The sequence below is a fragment of the Mobula hypostoma genome, chromosome 15, assembly GCF_963921235.1.
Source record: "Mobula hypostoma chromosome 15, sMobHyp1.1, whole genome shotgun sequence".
Lineage (NCBI taxonomy): Eukaryota > Metazoa > Chordata > Chondrichthyes > Myliobatiformes > Myliobatidae > Mobula > Mobula hypostoma.
The window spans coordinates 58,360,604-58,377,270 of record NC_086111.1 but is presented as its reverse complement, the minus strand read 5'-3'; the positions used below and the strand labels follow the sequence as shown (position 1 = coordinate 58,377,270).

The 16,667-nt window shown below is 39.5% G+C and overlaps 1 protein-coding gene across 2 annotated transcripts in view; it reads left to right on the top strand.

Annotated features, from left to right (window-relative positions):
• hdac11 (histone deacetylase 11) overlaps nt 1-16,667 on the top strand; it is a 118,931-nt gene that overhangs the window by 66,273 nt on the left and 35,991 nt on the right. For both annotated transcript variants that reach the window (XM_063068132.1, XM_063068131.1), the window contains one exon: nt 7,946-8,008. In XM_063068132.1, the coding sequence (XP_062924202.1) occupies nt 7,946-8,008 (63 nt within the window). The remainder of the gene's footprint in view (nt 1-7,945; nt 8,009-16,667) is intronic.

The window sequence follows — 16,667 nt, the reverse complement described above, 5'->3', positions numbered from 1 at the left end:
GTTTTAGCAGTAGTGTGTGTATTTCGTTACTCCTGGTCAAGTAGAGAATTGAATGAGGAACGCTATTTAATCAGTCCCTGTTTGTCTATTCAGAGAGAAAGCTTATTGTCCTTCCATCATTTTTTCTTCTTTTTCATTTTTCCTAAGATATCTGCTCATAATTTTCTTTTCAATTTGTAATGTTGGAAACTTTATAGTTTTAGTTCAAAGTGTACTGCATAGCTGAATAAACAATAGAGTACATACTTGATTGAAGCAATTTCTTTTATCCTAACGTCATGATTCCAAGACTTTTCTAACCACATGTAAAATTCTGTCAGCTTCATAAGTTCAGGCTTTTACAAAACTGAGGCATCCCAATTTTTTTCAATGCCTTCCTGTATAATCCAGCACTACCTCACCTGAACTCGGGATGAACTCCAAAATTTTGAATCCTCCTTTGTGGCATCATGACCTGAACTTTAAAAACTCTAAACATATGGTCAGTGTGATGCCCACAACAATCTTTAACTTGTTTGTCTGTTCCACATTGATGGTACAAATCACTTGAGCATCCAGATTTCTCAAGTTCTTAAACGATGTTTCATTTCTACACCATTTAGTGAGTATTTATTTAGGTTTCTGTTGTTAAGTATCATGCATAGCCTGCAGAACGTTCTGTAGTGCACCGACGGAATCGTTGCATCATCCATCGTGGCCCAGTCCATCACAACTAAAGCACTGCCCACCATTGAGCACATCGACACAGAACGCTGTGGCAGGAAAGCACCTTCCATCATCAAGGACCCCCACCACTCGGGCAATGTTCTCTTCTTGCTGCTGCCATCAGGAAGAACGTCCTCAGGTCCCACATGAGCAAGTTCAGGAGCAGTTATTACCTCTTGACCATCAGTTTCCTGAACCAGAAGGGATAACTTCACTCACCCCATTACTGAACTGTTCCCACAACCTATGGACTCATTTTCAATGACTCTTCATCTCATGCTCTTGATATTTATTGTTTGTTTATTTATTTATATTATTATTTCTTTCTTTTGTATTTGCACAATTTGCTGTCTTTTTGCACACTGGTTGTCTGCCTTGTTCAGTGCAGTCTTTCGTTGATTCTGTTATTGTTATTGGATTTATTGAGTATGCCTAGAAGAACATGAATCTCAGGGTTGTATATGCTGACAAATATGTACTTTGATAATAAATTTACTTTGAACTTGTGTACAATACAATAACTATAATGAGTTACAGTAGTGCACCAAAGTTGTTGATGCCTTTGAGCCTTTGTACTTCAAAGTGTCTACCAATCTACCTTGAGCACACAAGATGCTGAGTAGCTTATTCCTACTCCTACTTCAAGTTCCTACCCTGTAAATCTTTATGCGAATTTTATTTAGTAAGATCATGTTACTAATAACACCCTCAGCTATGGATGCCCACTGAGCACTGAATATACATGACCCCCACCCACTGTTATCCTGAAAAACGATTAGTCCTGTGCCACAACCAATGACCTTGTCATACCAAACTACCCAGCACTAATCCCTTACACAAATACACAGACTTGCAATTACATTTTACATCTACCTCCTCAGCTGTCTACTTTGTTCTTTAATATATCATGTTTCTGTGGTTGTTGGCCCAAACGGATCTAATTGCAAGGTGATGCCCTTAAAAATACTTCTCCCTTAGACTGCTGGAGTCACTGGTTGCATAATGGGTCACAAACATATCCTGGAAATGCGCCAAATGTTGTGACTGTATGAGCCGTAGATGTAATAGGTCTGGCTATAGAACAGTTACAGATTGGCATGTATGATGTTGTAGGCATCACTGAATCATAGCTGGGAGCTTAATGACACACTTTGTATTGAAAGGACAGGCAGAAAGGCAGAGGGGGTGGCATTGCTTTGTCGGTGAAAAATGAAATCAAGTCTTCAGAAAGAAGTAACATAGTGTCAGAGGTGTTGAATCATTGTGAATAGAGCTCAGGAACTGCAAGGGGAGAAAAACTCCCTGATGGGAGTTGCATACAGACCCCCAAACAGTAGGAAGGATGAGGTCTACAAATTACAACAGGAGATAGAAAATGGATGCCGAAAGGGGAATATTACAATGGTCATAGAGATTTCAATATGCGGGTATACAGGGTAAATCAGGATGGTGCTGGATTCTTAGAGCGGGCTTTCTGGAATGCCTGTGAGATAGTTTTTTGGTTGGGCTCTTGAGCCCACTAGGGAAGTAGCTATTCTGGATTAGGTGGTGGGCAATGAACCTGAATTGATCGGAGAGCTTAAGGAAAAAGAACCCTTAGGGACAAGTGATTTCAATATAGTCGAATTCACCCTGAAATCTTGAGAAGGAGAAGCTAAGGTCAGATGTATCTGTATCAGTAAAGGGAATTACAGAGGCATGAGAAAGGAGTTGGTCAGAATTGATTGGAAAAGAACACAGGCAGTGATGATGGCAGAGCAGCAATGGCAGAAATTTCTGCAAGCAATTTAGAAGCCACAGGGCATGTACAGTCTAAAGAGGAAGAAGTATTCTAAAGGAAAGATGACACAACCGTAGCTAGCAAGAAGTAAAAGCCGATATAAAAGCAAAAGAGAGGGCATATAACAGAACAAAAGTTAGTGGGAAGTTAGAGGATTGGGGAGCTTTTAAAAACCAACAGAAGTCATTAAGAAGGTAAAGATAGAATATTAAGGTTAATTAACCAATAATATTAAAGAGGATATCAAAAGTTTCTTAAGATATATAAGGTGTAAAGGAGAGGTGGGATTGTATATAGGACCATTGGAAAATGATGCTGGAAAGATAGTAATGGGGGACAAGGAACGGCAGGCAAACTGAATAAGTATTTTGCAACACACATCAAAGTTGCTGGTGAACGCAGCAGGCCAGGCAGCGTCTCTAGGAAGAGGTACAGTCGACATTTCAGACTGAGACCCTTCGTCAGTATTTTGCATCAGTCTTCACTGTAGAACACACTAGCAGTATGGTGGAAGTTCCTGGTGTCGGGGGTCTTGAAGTGTGTGAAGTTACCATTAACTAGAGAGAAGTTCTTGGGAAACTGAAAGGCCTGATGTTAGATAAATCACCTGGACCAGATGGTGTACACCCCAGAGTTCTGAAGGAGGTGGCTGAAGAGATTGTGGAATCATTAGTAATAATCTTTAAAGATCATTAGATTCTAGAATGGTTCTGGAAAATTGCAAATGTCACTCTACTCTTCAAGAAGAAGAGAGGCAGGAGAAAGGAAACTATAGGCCAATTAATTTGACCTTAGTGGTTGGGAAGATGTTAGAGTCAATTATTAAGGATGAGGCCTCGTGGTACTTGGAGATGCATGATAAAATAGTCTGTAGTCATCATGGTTCCCTCAGGGGCAAATCTTGTCTGACAAACCTGTTGGAATTCTTTGAAGAAATGACAAGTAGGATAGGCAAAGGAGAGTCAGTTAATGTGTACTTGAATTTTCAAAGGCATTTGACAAGGTGCCACACATGAGGCTGCTTAACAAGCTACGAGCCCATGGTATATCTAGCATGGATAAGCAGTGGCTAATTGACAGAAGGCAAAGAGTGGAAATAAAGGGACCCTTTCTGATTGGCTGCCAGTGACTACTGGTGTTCCACAAGAGTCTGTGTTGAATGTGATTCTTTTTACATTATATGTCAATGATTTGGATGATGGCTTTATTGCAAAGTTTGCAGATGATATGAAGGTAGATGGAGGGGCAGGCAGTTTTGAGGAAGTGCAGAGGCTACAGAAGGACTTAGATTTGGTGAATGGGCAAAGAAGTAGGTGATGGAACACAGTGTTGGGAAGTGTATGGTCATGTAGTTTGGTAGAAAAAAATGAAAGGATTGACTATTTTCTAAATACAAAAAAACTGAGGTGCAAAGGGACTTGGAGGCCCTTGTGCAGGATTCCCCAAAGGTTAATTTGCAAGTTGAGTCTGTAGTGAGGAAAGCAAATGCGATGTTAGCGTTCATTAGCCTCACTTGGAGTGTTGTGAGCAGTTTTTGGGCCCCTTATCTTAGAAAGGATGTGCTGAAACTGGAGACAGTTCAAAGGATGTTCACGAAAATGATTCCAAGATCAAATGGCTTGTCATATGAAGAGTGTTTGATGGCTCTGGGCCTATATTCATGAGAATTCAAAAAAATGAGGGGTGACCTCGTTGAAACCTATTAGATGGTGAAAGGCCTTGATGAATGGATGTAGAGAGGATGTTTCCTATGGTGAGAAAGTCTAGGACCAGAGGACAAAGCCTCAGAATTGAGGGGCATCCATTCAGAATGGAGATGAGAAGGTATTTCTTTAGCCAGAGAGTGGTGAATCTGTGGAATTCTTTGTCACTGGTAGCTGTGGAGGCCAAGACTTTATGTATATTTAAAGCAGAGGTTGATAGATTCTTGATTGATCAGGATGTGAAGGGATATGGGGAGAAGGCAGGAGGTTGGAGCTGAGAGCAAAATTGGATCAGCCTTGATGAAATGGTAGGGCAGACTCAATGGGTCAAATGGCCTAATTTCACTCCTATATCTTATGGTCTTATGGTAGTTATTCACCCCAACGAGGAGACATACTGGAAGGATCTCTCGTAGAAGGTTTTATACACTTTAAGCATAGAAATAACATCAGATGATTAAATACATTTTCAATTTCAATTGTGTGGATGTGGGTATTGTCTCTGTAGAGTTACATTATTCCAATGGGAGCATGTCATTATGTGCAAGACAGCTTTGAATATTCAAACACCTGAGATAGTCAAAAGGTTTCAGAGCACAAAACTCAGTTATTCAGAATATTCTTCTTTTATTACAGTATTGAAAGACTGCTGCCTGAATATATAAATGCTGCAAATATTGATTGAATGAACAAATTTATCTTTAATTATTTTAATTGACAGGAATATGATTTTATGTGACAGGATGTCCATTTAATCCCTCCCCGATCTCATCCTGGGTGCTACATTGAGGGATAATTTATAATTTGGAGACACAGGAGACTACAGTTGCTGGAATACAGATCTTGAAAAAAAATCATTTATTGTTTACTCTTGCATAATTTACAATAGTGCAAAGCAGAATGTCCCAAACTGGTTCATTGTCTTCAAAGTGCTTGTGATTGCTACTTTGTTTAATAAAGTATTTTAATAGAAATGTCAATATAAGAGATTGTCTTGTCACCAAAGGTTTAGTTACGGCATCTGTCACTTGAAGTGGTAGCCTTCAATCTTTCCAGGCAATGATTAATGCTTATAAGTTATAAATAGTTCTTTTTAAGACAGATTCTTGTTTGTATTAAGGGTTGCTTTCCACTTAATACTGGATTGAAATTGACATTCAATCATCCTGAATTCAAATTTTTACTGTTTCATGTACTAGGGCCACAGATCCCTTTGTTCTGTAACATTTTGTAGACTCACTGCAGTTAAAAGATAATTTGTGTTTTTATTCTTACTAAGTGGAAAACCTCCCATTTTTTATCTCAAACTTCCAAATTCTTGCCCTCACACTCAATCTGTTTGTATCACTTTCAAAGCACCTTGTTCCCATCTCAGAACTTATCACCTACAATGTTGGCTACAGTGCATTTGGTCTCTATATCTGAGTCGTTAATATTGATTGTAAGATGCCACTGACTCACATGCCATTGCCAATCTGAAAGTAACCCATTTGTCCTGAGATTCAATGTTTCTTGTTAGTTAGCCACGGCCTTTGGATGCCAATACATTGCTTCCCATCCCCAAAGTACCTTTCTCACAGCTCCTATTATTTCTCAGATTATACAGTATAGCTTCTGTTAGGGGGCCAATGTAATTTTCTGTGCATTGACATCTTGATTTCTGCCCATACTGATCTCTCAACCATTACCGTCCCTTGTCACTGGAGTAATCATATCCTTTTTAAAAGGTTTTCACTTATGATTCAGAAATGTCAAATGTTTTGTTCCTAGCCTTGGTCACCTTGCAGCCACATCTCTGTAGTGGCTATCAACTCATCTATCTTGTAACAAATGCTGTGTGCATTCACATGAAGAGCCTTTAATTTTCTTCTTGCATTTTTAATACTATGGCTCTTTGTGCTGATGCACTTTAATGCTTGTATGGTTCTTGCCCTTTCTGATGCACTCTAGTTATCATTAATTCTCTATTTTATTGCCTTTTCTTTTCTCTTGCCCTTTACCCGAGTTCTATCTTCTATTTTCAGTTTGGCTGTTCTCCTTACTGATTCATGGCGTACCATTCTCCTTCTAAGCTAGCTTGAACCCTTCCCCTTGCCAACCCCAGAGCATCGCCCCCCCACCCACTTTTCCCAACACCATTAGGATATTGGTGCAGTGCTTGATGAGTTACAGCCTCTCCAACTGTGCATCTACCTGCTTCATCTTGCTACTTTCCAAGTTCAAAGCAAATTTATTATCAAAGTACACATATATCACTATGTAATATTTTGCTGGCATTCACAGTAAGTACAAAGAAACACAATAGACTCATGACAGAGACAAACAAGCAACCAATGTGCTGAAGACAACCAAATGCAGATACAAAAATAAATGAAAAAAATAATAATAAATGAATAAGCAATATTGAGAACACAAGTTGTAAAGTACCTGCAACTGAGTCCATTGGTTGTGGAATCAGCCAAGTGTTGGGGTGAATGAAGTTATCCCTTCTGGTTCAAAAGCCTGGTGGTTGAGGGGTAATAACTGTTTCTGAACCTGGTGGCGTGGGACATGAGGCTCCTGTACCCCTCTCCTGATGACAGCAGTTAGAAGAGAACATGGCCTGGATGTTGGGAGTCCTTGATGATGGATGCTGCTTTCCTGCAGTTACATTAGTCGATTGTCACCAGTAAAAGTGCTTTGAAACTACACGCTGAATGTAAAATTAGACTGCAGACATAAATGGACTTGCTACACCTACATCAAATTTAATTGAGAATGCCCAGTTTTCATCCTTGGTACCTGTTTTGAATTTAGTGAACAGTATGACTGGGGTGGGCTGGGTGTGGCCTGCAATGAACGAATGACACAATGCTAAATTGATCTGATCTGAACTGACCGAAACTGAACATTCCCAAACTGTTTCAAAGACTCCACAGTTTGATGTTTTGTGTTATTTCCTCGTTCATTTTGCTGTTTGCATGATTTGTTCTTTTTTGCATGTTGAGTGTTTCATATTTTCTTTTAATGTGTTCCATGGTGTTCCTTTGCTTTGTGGCAGGTCCACAATAAGACAATCCCAGGGTTGTATACACATACATGTGTTGATAATAATTGCACTTTGAATCTTTGACTTTTATTCTAAGAAATTGTTGATGTCATTTGGAAGGTTCCGGTTCATGTACATTGCTCAGACAGGGCAAAGCTTTTCCCTGTGCCTATGGATTCTGCTGAGTGGGCTTTATGGCGTAATGCTGTCAAGGGTGTTAAAAGCTGAATGCTGACAATTAATTTGTGCTACTGGTGTGCTGATTTGTTATTGAACAGTCACCATGAATATTAAATCTGAGTCAGCACAGTATCTACTGTGGCCTTCTAGAATGCCCATGGGGCAACTTGGATACAGTAAGGTCCTGTTGTCCTTGAGCAAGCATTTTATTGGATGAGTTTACAATATCGCTTTACCATGGATAATGTGCTATGGTCAAATATTTTTGAAACATTATTAAAAATTACATTGGAGAGAGACACTTTTTTTTCTGAGTGGTTCTCCCCAATCCAAGGAATCATTTTCAAAGTCTGTGTCAGGTATAAACTGTTAATAAATATATTTGGTAGTTTTCATGTGTCATGTATTGACTGTTTAAAACTTGCTTTTGTTTTCATTGATTTAAAAAATTCCCTAGTTTCTAAAAGTTTGTGATGTGTACAGTAGTTTTAAAGCTATTCAACAGCTTTCACATTCTTGAAATGTAATTATGACTATTTTTAATTGCAGTTCTTATTTGAGAGAGTGGAAGGAGTTTCTAAGGCTATGATCATTGACTTAGATGCACACCAGGTAATTTACAACCATCTATTTATAATGAAGAGTTTACTTATATTTCCTCTTATTTCATGAACTGAAGTAGTTAACTAACTTAGTGAAATAATCGGTTTTGAAGAATGTAAGAATGGGCTGATGAGAAGTCAAGTTATAAATGGTGTCGGGAAATAGCCTATTCTTCAAACAGTAAATATTTAAACAACATTTATACTGACTGCTGGGTCCTGATGGTATTGGGTTTGCTGACCGTGAAGTTCTAAACTTAAATGAAGATATAAATAGCCATGAGTACTCTCACTAATGGGAGATTATACTGTAACCACCCAATCTTCAAAGACTGTTTATTCTCCACGGCAAGTTTAGCTGCCAGTACCCACTATTTGAGTGTCGGGAATTCTCTTCCTACCAAGTAGAAGGTACTTACAGCTTGCTAAGTAATTTAAAACATAGTTAGAGTCATCAACAAGTACAGCACAGAAACAGGCCCTTCAGCCTATCTAGTCCGTGTCAAGCCATTTAAACTGCCTAGTCCTGTTCATTTCATTTATCTGCAGTGATAAATGTTCAAATTCACACAACACTCATAAGACACATTTAAAACTCACCAAGGATTTCTATCTTAAATGTTTCCCAACTATAAACCATTTCTAAAATGCACACTATTTCTAAGGCACAAAGGATTTATCAAACATAAAGGTTTTAGGATTTCCAAAATACTGGTACAATTCCTATAAACAAAAAAGACATACCAAAGATGCAGACAAGCAAGTTGTCAGCCACAGAAACTGAAGCTGGAGGAATGAATTCTAGTTCTTTCATGTTTCCTGATGTTCCTAATAAGCCTGAGCTGCTCTTCTCATTTATACCCCTTTTTTCCCCAACTTGAGTGACTTCAGAAGCCTGTGATATTTCCTCAGATATCCTTTCAACTCAAACGGTCTAAAAGTATTTTTTTGGAGACATAGATCTTGGCTAGCTACCATTAATGCTGTAAAGCTAACTTCTGAGTACATAAAACTCTTCCAACTATAAACACGTTAGTTATTGATGTGGTAAATGATATCATTCATCTGTTCTGCAAGTTACCTTAAAGTAAGCAACTTAGGAGTCAGCTTGTCTGTTTGAAACAACATAAATTATACAGTGCATTGGCTTATGCTCTATTCTTGAGCAATAATAAAGCATGTGCAGTCACTCTTTACAGACACAACATCTTCAAGCTATAGAGCCTATTTGCAGATCTGTTCTATAAAGAGTGATTTTTATTCACACTTCAAGAACTGCAGACTAACTTCTATGTACGAACAGAAGTTAAACAAAGCAATCTAGTTTAAAGTTTACTTCCTTTCAAATGGCAACTGCTATTTAGAAAGCAAGCTTAGCAAACTGGAGATACAGTTGAATATCTATCATAGGGTCAGGTCTAGAATCATGATGGATGGTGGAGAAGTTGGTGGGGGTGGAGAAAAAGTGTCTCCTTGTGATCTGAAAAGTGGGATGTGGGGAGTGATATACATGGAATTGACCCATCAGCAGGCCGGCTTACAACAGCCACATCAATTACTGATAATGAACTCGCTCGTTGTCTGGTAGCAATAGACAGAGTACATATGATGTATACTGTAGCTGCGCACATCTGTACATTACATGTTACACCTTGCTTATGAATCAGATTCTATCATCTGTAGCTTTCTGGTGCCTGCACCTCTCACCTCTCAATTTCTGTCACTATTTCAATTTTCCCCTCATCCATCCTATACCGCTACTCACCTGTGATCACGATTGAACCTGGGTCATTTGCTCCTCCCCCCTCCCCCCACCCCACCTCCACTTTTACAAGCTATCTCTCCTCTCTCATTCCAGTTGAAGGGTTTCAACCCAAAATGTCTGCTGTGTCTGTATCCCTTCCTCTAGTATCTTGCGTTTTGCTCTGGATTTCAGCACCTGCCATCTCTTGTGTTTCCCATTGGCTCACTGCTTCTGCCTGACCATCAAATACTCATCCATGCCAGTTCTACTTTCTTGGAACCGGAGCACATGGAGGACAAGTGTGGTCATGGAGGAGTAAAATGCTAACTCCCGATAGGTAGAAGAAGAGGTCATATTTGAACTTGGGTCACTGGAATTGTGTGGTAACTGCTCTGCTAGTGGCACCACTGTACTGCTAGGAGCTAGTATTTTTTTTAAAAAACATACCTTTATGGAATTGTACTTAAATAATTGTCACTTTTTCCCAGGGTGGAAATGACTATTATATGATGATTGGAGGAAAGTATAGTGGGGATCACTGTTTTCTCTGAGGTGTGCGCATGCACACATCTTTTGCTACTAGTGCACAGAGGAAGTTAAACTACGCACAAAAGGTTGTCACCCTCTACCTTGTTGGCATGTTAAGTATATTTCATGATCGTACACAATCACCTTTCCTTTTCTGGTTTCTGATGCAGATAGTGTTGACGGTATGGAGTTTGCGATGATTTGTCTGCAAATTTTAGGACTGGCTTATTTACACTTTTTATTGAAGAAATTATTGATTCACTATGTCAATATCGAAAGAAGCAATGGGTGCGAAGCGCAAAAGAACGGCTAGTTCATTTAAAACAAAATGGCTTAATGAAACAGTACAAACTACCACACTGAAAGCTCATGAGGTCAGGAATGTGCAGCTACAAGAAATATTTATGTACAATACAGAAACTGGTTTTACCTGCATGTGTTGTTGCAATGATATAGTTGCTGGAGAATTAGGAAGTGGGACGAAGTAGAGTGATATTTGGAAACTTGGCTCTTAAAAGTATTATTTAACAAGCAAATCACATATGTACGGTGTGCAAAAGCTCTGGTGAGAAAATCCTTCATTACCCACTACAGGCCTGCGGCCTATGTTTTGTGAGCATGCAGATGAATGAGAGTGTAAACGATTAAACCCAGAGGAAATAAGAGAGGAAGTATAACATAGCAAGGATGAGCGGGAAGCCAGAGGATTGGGAGACTTTTAAGGAGCAACAGAAGATAACTAAAAAGGCGATATGGGGGGAAAACATGAGGTACAAAGGTAAGCTAGCCAAGAATATAAAGGAGGATAGTAAAAGCTTCTTTAGGTATCTGAAAAGGAAAAAATTAGTTAAGACCAAAGTTGGGCTCCTGAAGACAGAAACGGGTGAAGTTATTGTGGGGAACAAGGAAATGGCAGACGAGCTGAACAGGTGCTTTGGATCTGTCTTCACTAGGGAAGACACAAACAATCTCCCAGATGTAATAGTGCCCAGAGGACCTAGGATAACAGAAGAACTGCAGGAAATTCGCATTAGGCAGAAAATGGTGTTGGTTAAACTGACGGGACTAAAGGCTGATAAATCCCCAGGGCCTGATGGTCTACATCCCAGGGTACTTAAGGAGGTGGCTCTAGAAATAGTGGACGCATTGATAATCATTTTCCAATGTTCTATAGATTCAGGATCAGTTCCTGCGGACTGGAGGGTAGCTAATGTTATCCCATTTTTTAAGAAAAGAGGGAGAGAGAAAACAGGCAATTATAGACCAGTTAGTCTGACATCAGTGGTGGGGAAGATGCTGGAGTCAATTATAAAAGATGAAATAGCGGCATATTTGGATAGGAGTAGCAGGATAGGTCCGAGTCAGCATGGATTTACGAAGGGGAAATCGTGCTTGACTAATCTTCCGGAATTTTTTGAATGTAATTATGAAAATGGACATGGGAAAGCCAGTGGATGTAGTGTACCTGGACTTTCAGAAAGCCTTTGATAAGGTCCCATATAGGAAGTTAGTGGGCAAAATTAGAGCACATGGTATTGGGGGTAGGGTACTGACATGGATAGAAAATTGGTTGGCAGACAGGAAACAAAGAGTAGGAATTAACGGGTCCTTTTCAGAATGACAGGCAGTGACTAATGGGGTACTGCAAGGCTCGGTGCTGGGACTGCAGCTATTTACAATATACATTAATGATTTAGATGAAGGGATTAAAAGTAACATTAGCAAATTTGTAGATGACACAAAGCTGGGTGACAATGTGAGGAGGAAGTTATGAGAATGCAGGGTGACTTGGACAGATTGGGTAAGTGGGCAGATGCATGGCAGATGCAGTTTAATGTGGATAAATGTGAGGTTATCCACTTTGATGGCAAGAACAGGAAGGCAGATTACTATCTGAATAGTGTCAAGTTAGGAAAAAGGGAAGTACAACGAGATTTGGGTGTCTTTGTTCATCAGTCACTGAAAGTAAGCATACATGTACAGCAGGCAGTGAAGAAAGCTAATGGCATGTTGGCCTTCATAACAAGACGAGTTGAGTAAAGGAGCAAAGACTTCCTTCTGCAGTTGTACAAGGCCCTAATGAGACCCCACCTGGAGTATTGTGTGCAGTTTTGTTCTCCAAATTTGAGGAAGGACATTCTTTCTATGGAGGGAGTGCAACATAGGTTCACTGGGTTAATTCCAAGGATGGCGGGAATGTCATATGTTGAAAGATTGGAGGGACTGGGCTTGTATACACTGGAATTTAGAAGGATGAGGAGGATCTGATTGAAACATATAAAATTATTAAGGGATTGGACATGCTAGAGGCAGGAAACATGTTCTCGATGTTGGGGCAGTCCAGAACCAGAGGCCACAGTCTAATAATAAGGGGTAGACCATTTAGAACGGAGTTGAGGAAAAACTTTTTCACACAGAGGGTTGTGGATCTGTGGAATGCTCTGCCTAAGAAGGCAGTGGAGGCCAATTCTCGGGATTGTTTCAAGAAAGAGTTAGATAGAGCTCTTAAAGATAGTGGAGTCAAGGTATATGGGGAGAAGGCAGGAACAGGGTACTGATTGTGGATGATCAGCCATGATCACAGTGAATGGTGGTGCTGGCTTGAAGGGCCGAATGGCCTACTTCTGCACCTGTTGTCTATTGAAATCAAAATTCTTATTGACAGTGATTTGCTAGCTGTTAAAATGAATACCTCAATATATAAAATGCAGTGCGCACATGTAGTTGTCACGAGGCAAAGAAGTTGCACGGCACAAGATGTTTGAGCGCACTGGTCATTACAGATTAGAGGGAATATTGGTAGGGATGCCAACAGTAGGCCTTTTTTACACAGATTGGTGGGTGTGTGGTAAAGGCAGATTAATTAGGGACATTTAAGAAACTCTTAGATAGGCACATGGATGATAGAAAAATGGAGGGTTATGTAGGAGGGAAGGGTTAGATTGATTTTAGGGTACGTTAGAAGGTTGGCACAACTTTGTGGGCTGAAGGGCTGGTACTGTACTATACTGTTCTGTGTTCTAATTATCCTTTCTATAACTTGTGGATTAGTTGAATGCAGTGAAGAATTACCTTAAGGATTTTTCTTCATTTTAGCCAATGCTCAAATTTCACTCTTACAGTACATTACATTTTAAATTAATGTATACTCTCATATATCAAATCAATATTAATATGCAATTCATAGTAGGAACATAAAACTGGACTGCTTTTCTAAGTATAGGAAGGTCAAAGTACAAATGCATAATGTTCTGCCCAGCCTTGAATATTGAGTATGGCATTGGCTAACTATACCTCGCGGAAATGCTCAAGCACGGTGGTGGTGGGGAAGAGAGGTACAAAACTGATCTTCTGTGTCCTGAGGATTGATCAGTGAGGCTGAACTGCAGAAAGCAGATCAATTCAGCGATTTATTGCAAGTTGAGCCATAGCCTGGGTCAATATTGTAGGTCAGATGTTGTGAGGTTTTGCTTAAAAATTTATGAATAATTATCAGGTGAAGTACAGAGGGTCTTCATTTTTTGGGAAGATGGCAAAAAATGAAGACCATATTAACAGACAGAAAGATGAGCACGCACACTAAAAACAGGATACTACAGTGCTACATTTATTCTATCCTGACTTATGGAAGTGACTGCTGGACCATTTCCCCAGCAATGGAAAAGAGACTAGAAGCAGCTGAATTATGGTTCTACAGGAGAATGTTAAAAATATCATGGACCACACACACATCAAATGAAGAAGTTCTCAGAAGAGCCCAAGCAGTTCGATCACTCGTACCAACAATAAGAGAAAGTCAACTCAGATTCCTAGGACACATCATGTGAAAGGATGAACTAGAAAAACTCACACTCTCTGGAAAGATTGAGGGGAGCAAACCTAGAGGAAGACCTCAGCTTATGTACATCAAAAGCATAGCCAGGTGGCTATACTTCGAGGAAATGGAAGTCATCCAAAAAACGAAGGATAGATCTATATGGAAAACCATGGTCACCAAAGTACACATTGGATTTGGTACCTAGACAGACAGACAGACAGAGGGTATTCAAGATCCAGTTCTCTCCTGTCATGGGAGAATTGTATATGTGGTATTTTTCTTCTGGACTTCTGAAGTGGGACCTTATTTTGCGATTTGTTTAAAATTATAATGGCTCGTGTTTAAATGAAGTCAAAGAGCTTTGACATTAGATTTCTTTAATCCCTGGTGTATTACTTGCTTTGTAGTTTTGTTTTTATTAATTGTGTTTACTTTTAGTTGGAAAGTATTCATTTCTTCTGCGAATCTGCACGTTGAGAAAAGAATCCTTACATTACAAAAAGAATCCTTGTGTTATGGGAATGATGTTACAAAAACTGTGATGTTTGAAAGTCTGCCTATTTCAATGGTGCTGCTTCATTTCCAGAAAAACGGTGCTGTTGCATTTCAAAATGTAGAGTTTGCAAATTAAGCAAGAAAATTAAATGTTACATTGGTGGCAATGTCCACCTAGACTGTCACTTTAGAACGTGCTGTCCCTGCTGTGCTTGTCTCCACCTCCTGATGTCATATGGTGAGCAGGCTTCAACTCATGAAGTAGAATTACATATATTTTAAAGTAATAATTTGTGAAAAGTCATAATGTGTATTTTAATGTAACTTTAAAAAAGGCTTTGGGTAACTCAAGAGCAGTATTAAAATTCTTGGGATATCAACAGAAAATTTCAGTCTGAATTCATTGCAGACAGTTATGGTCGAATGGCCTTGCACTAAGTTTCCAATTGCTGTCTTACAGTACTGGTAATCTTAAGTGGATAACCAGTGAAAGGAAAAGTTGACAGTGAATAATATTTATCTTGAGCTAGTTGATTAATTTAAATGTAAAGATATGTTTATATTAGACTTACTTTCGAGCAAAGTACAAGGGGTGATTGATAAGTTCATGGCCCAAGGTAGAAGGAGTCAATTTTAGAAAACCTAGCACATTGATTTTTCAACATAGTCCCCTCCTACATGTACACACTTAGTCCAGTGGTCGTGGAGCTTATGGATCCCTTCTTTGTAGAAGTGGTCAAGAACAGGGGTGATTGATAAGTTCGTGGCCTAAGGTGGAAGGAGATAAGTTATTAACTTCACTCTTTCTGCATAATCACTCAAAGAATTGAACTGCACATGAATGTAACGAGAGCTGTATAACTCATCTCCTTCTACCTTAGGCCATGAACTTATCAATCACCCCTGCTGTGGACCACTTTCTGGAGGTCCAAGACACCGACTTCTACACAGAAGGGATCCGTATGCTCTACGACCGCTGGACTAAGTGCGTAAATGTAGGAGGGCACTATGTTGAAAAATAAACATGCTAGGTTTTCTAAAATTGTCTCCTTCTACATTAGGCCACGAACTTATCAATCACCCCTCTTGTGTATTTGATTGTAATTTTTGTTCAGTTTACAATGCCTTAATATCAAAAGATACTGCTAGATGTATGGTGTTTCATGTATATAATATTAAAAAGCATTCTAATATATGAAATACTACATAGAGCAATCTGCTACAATATATCATGGTAGGCTTGGGTAGATTTGTCAATATATCTTGGCACTTTTACAGGGACAGTTTCAGTTGTATATGGGGGATAGCAGAAGAACATTCACATAATGAAATATAACAAGTAACATAAAGTTAAATTATCATGTCATTACATTTTATTAGTAGATAAAAAAGTACAGCAAAGTAGCAGGCCCTTCGGATCATAATGTTGTGCTAAGCTAGGGGTGGCATGGTAGTGTAGTGGTTAGTACAACTCTTTAAAGTACCAGCTACCAGGATTCAATTCCTGCCTCTGTCTGTAAGGAGCTTGTACGTTCTCCCCGTGACCACGTAGATTTCCTCTGGCTGCTCCAGTTTCCTTCCACAGCCCAAAGATGTAGCGGCTGGGAGGCTGATGTGTCCCATGATTAGGCTTGGATCAAATCGGCAGATGCTGGGTGGTGCGGCTCAAATAAATAAATATTGTATCTCAATAAATAAAGAAATTTGTAATCAAATGCCTGACTAAACTAATCACTTCTGCCGACACAATGTTACATTCCTTGCACGTTCATGAGTCAATCTGAGAGCCTGTTGAACACCTCTATCATATTTGCCCCTTCCATTGTTCTGGCAGTGATTAAACATTTCACCGGGGGCGGGCGGTGGGGTGGGGAGATACTGCATGTCTACTGTATCTGTGCCTCTGATAATCTTAACAACTTCTATCAGGTTTTCCCTCAGCCTCTACCATTCGAGACAAACAGCTAAAGTTTGTCCAAGCCCTGCATTCAGCACACGCTCTCTAATCCTAGCAGCATCCTCTTCTGCATCCTATTTATTCAATGCACTATATTAGCCATTGCTTCGGGATGGAATGTAAGATTG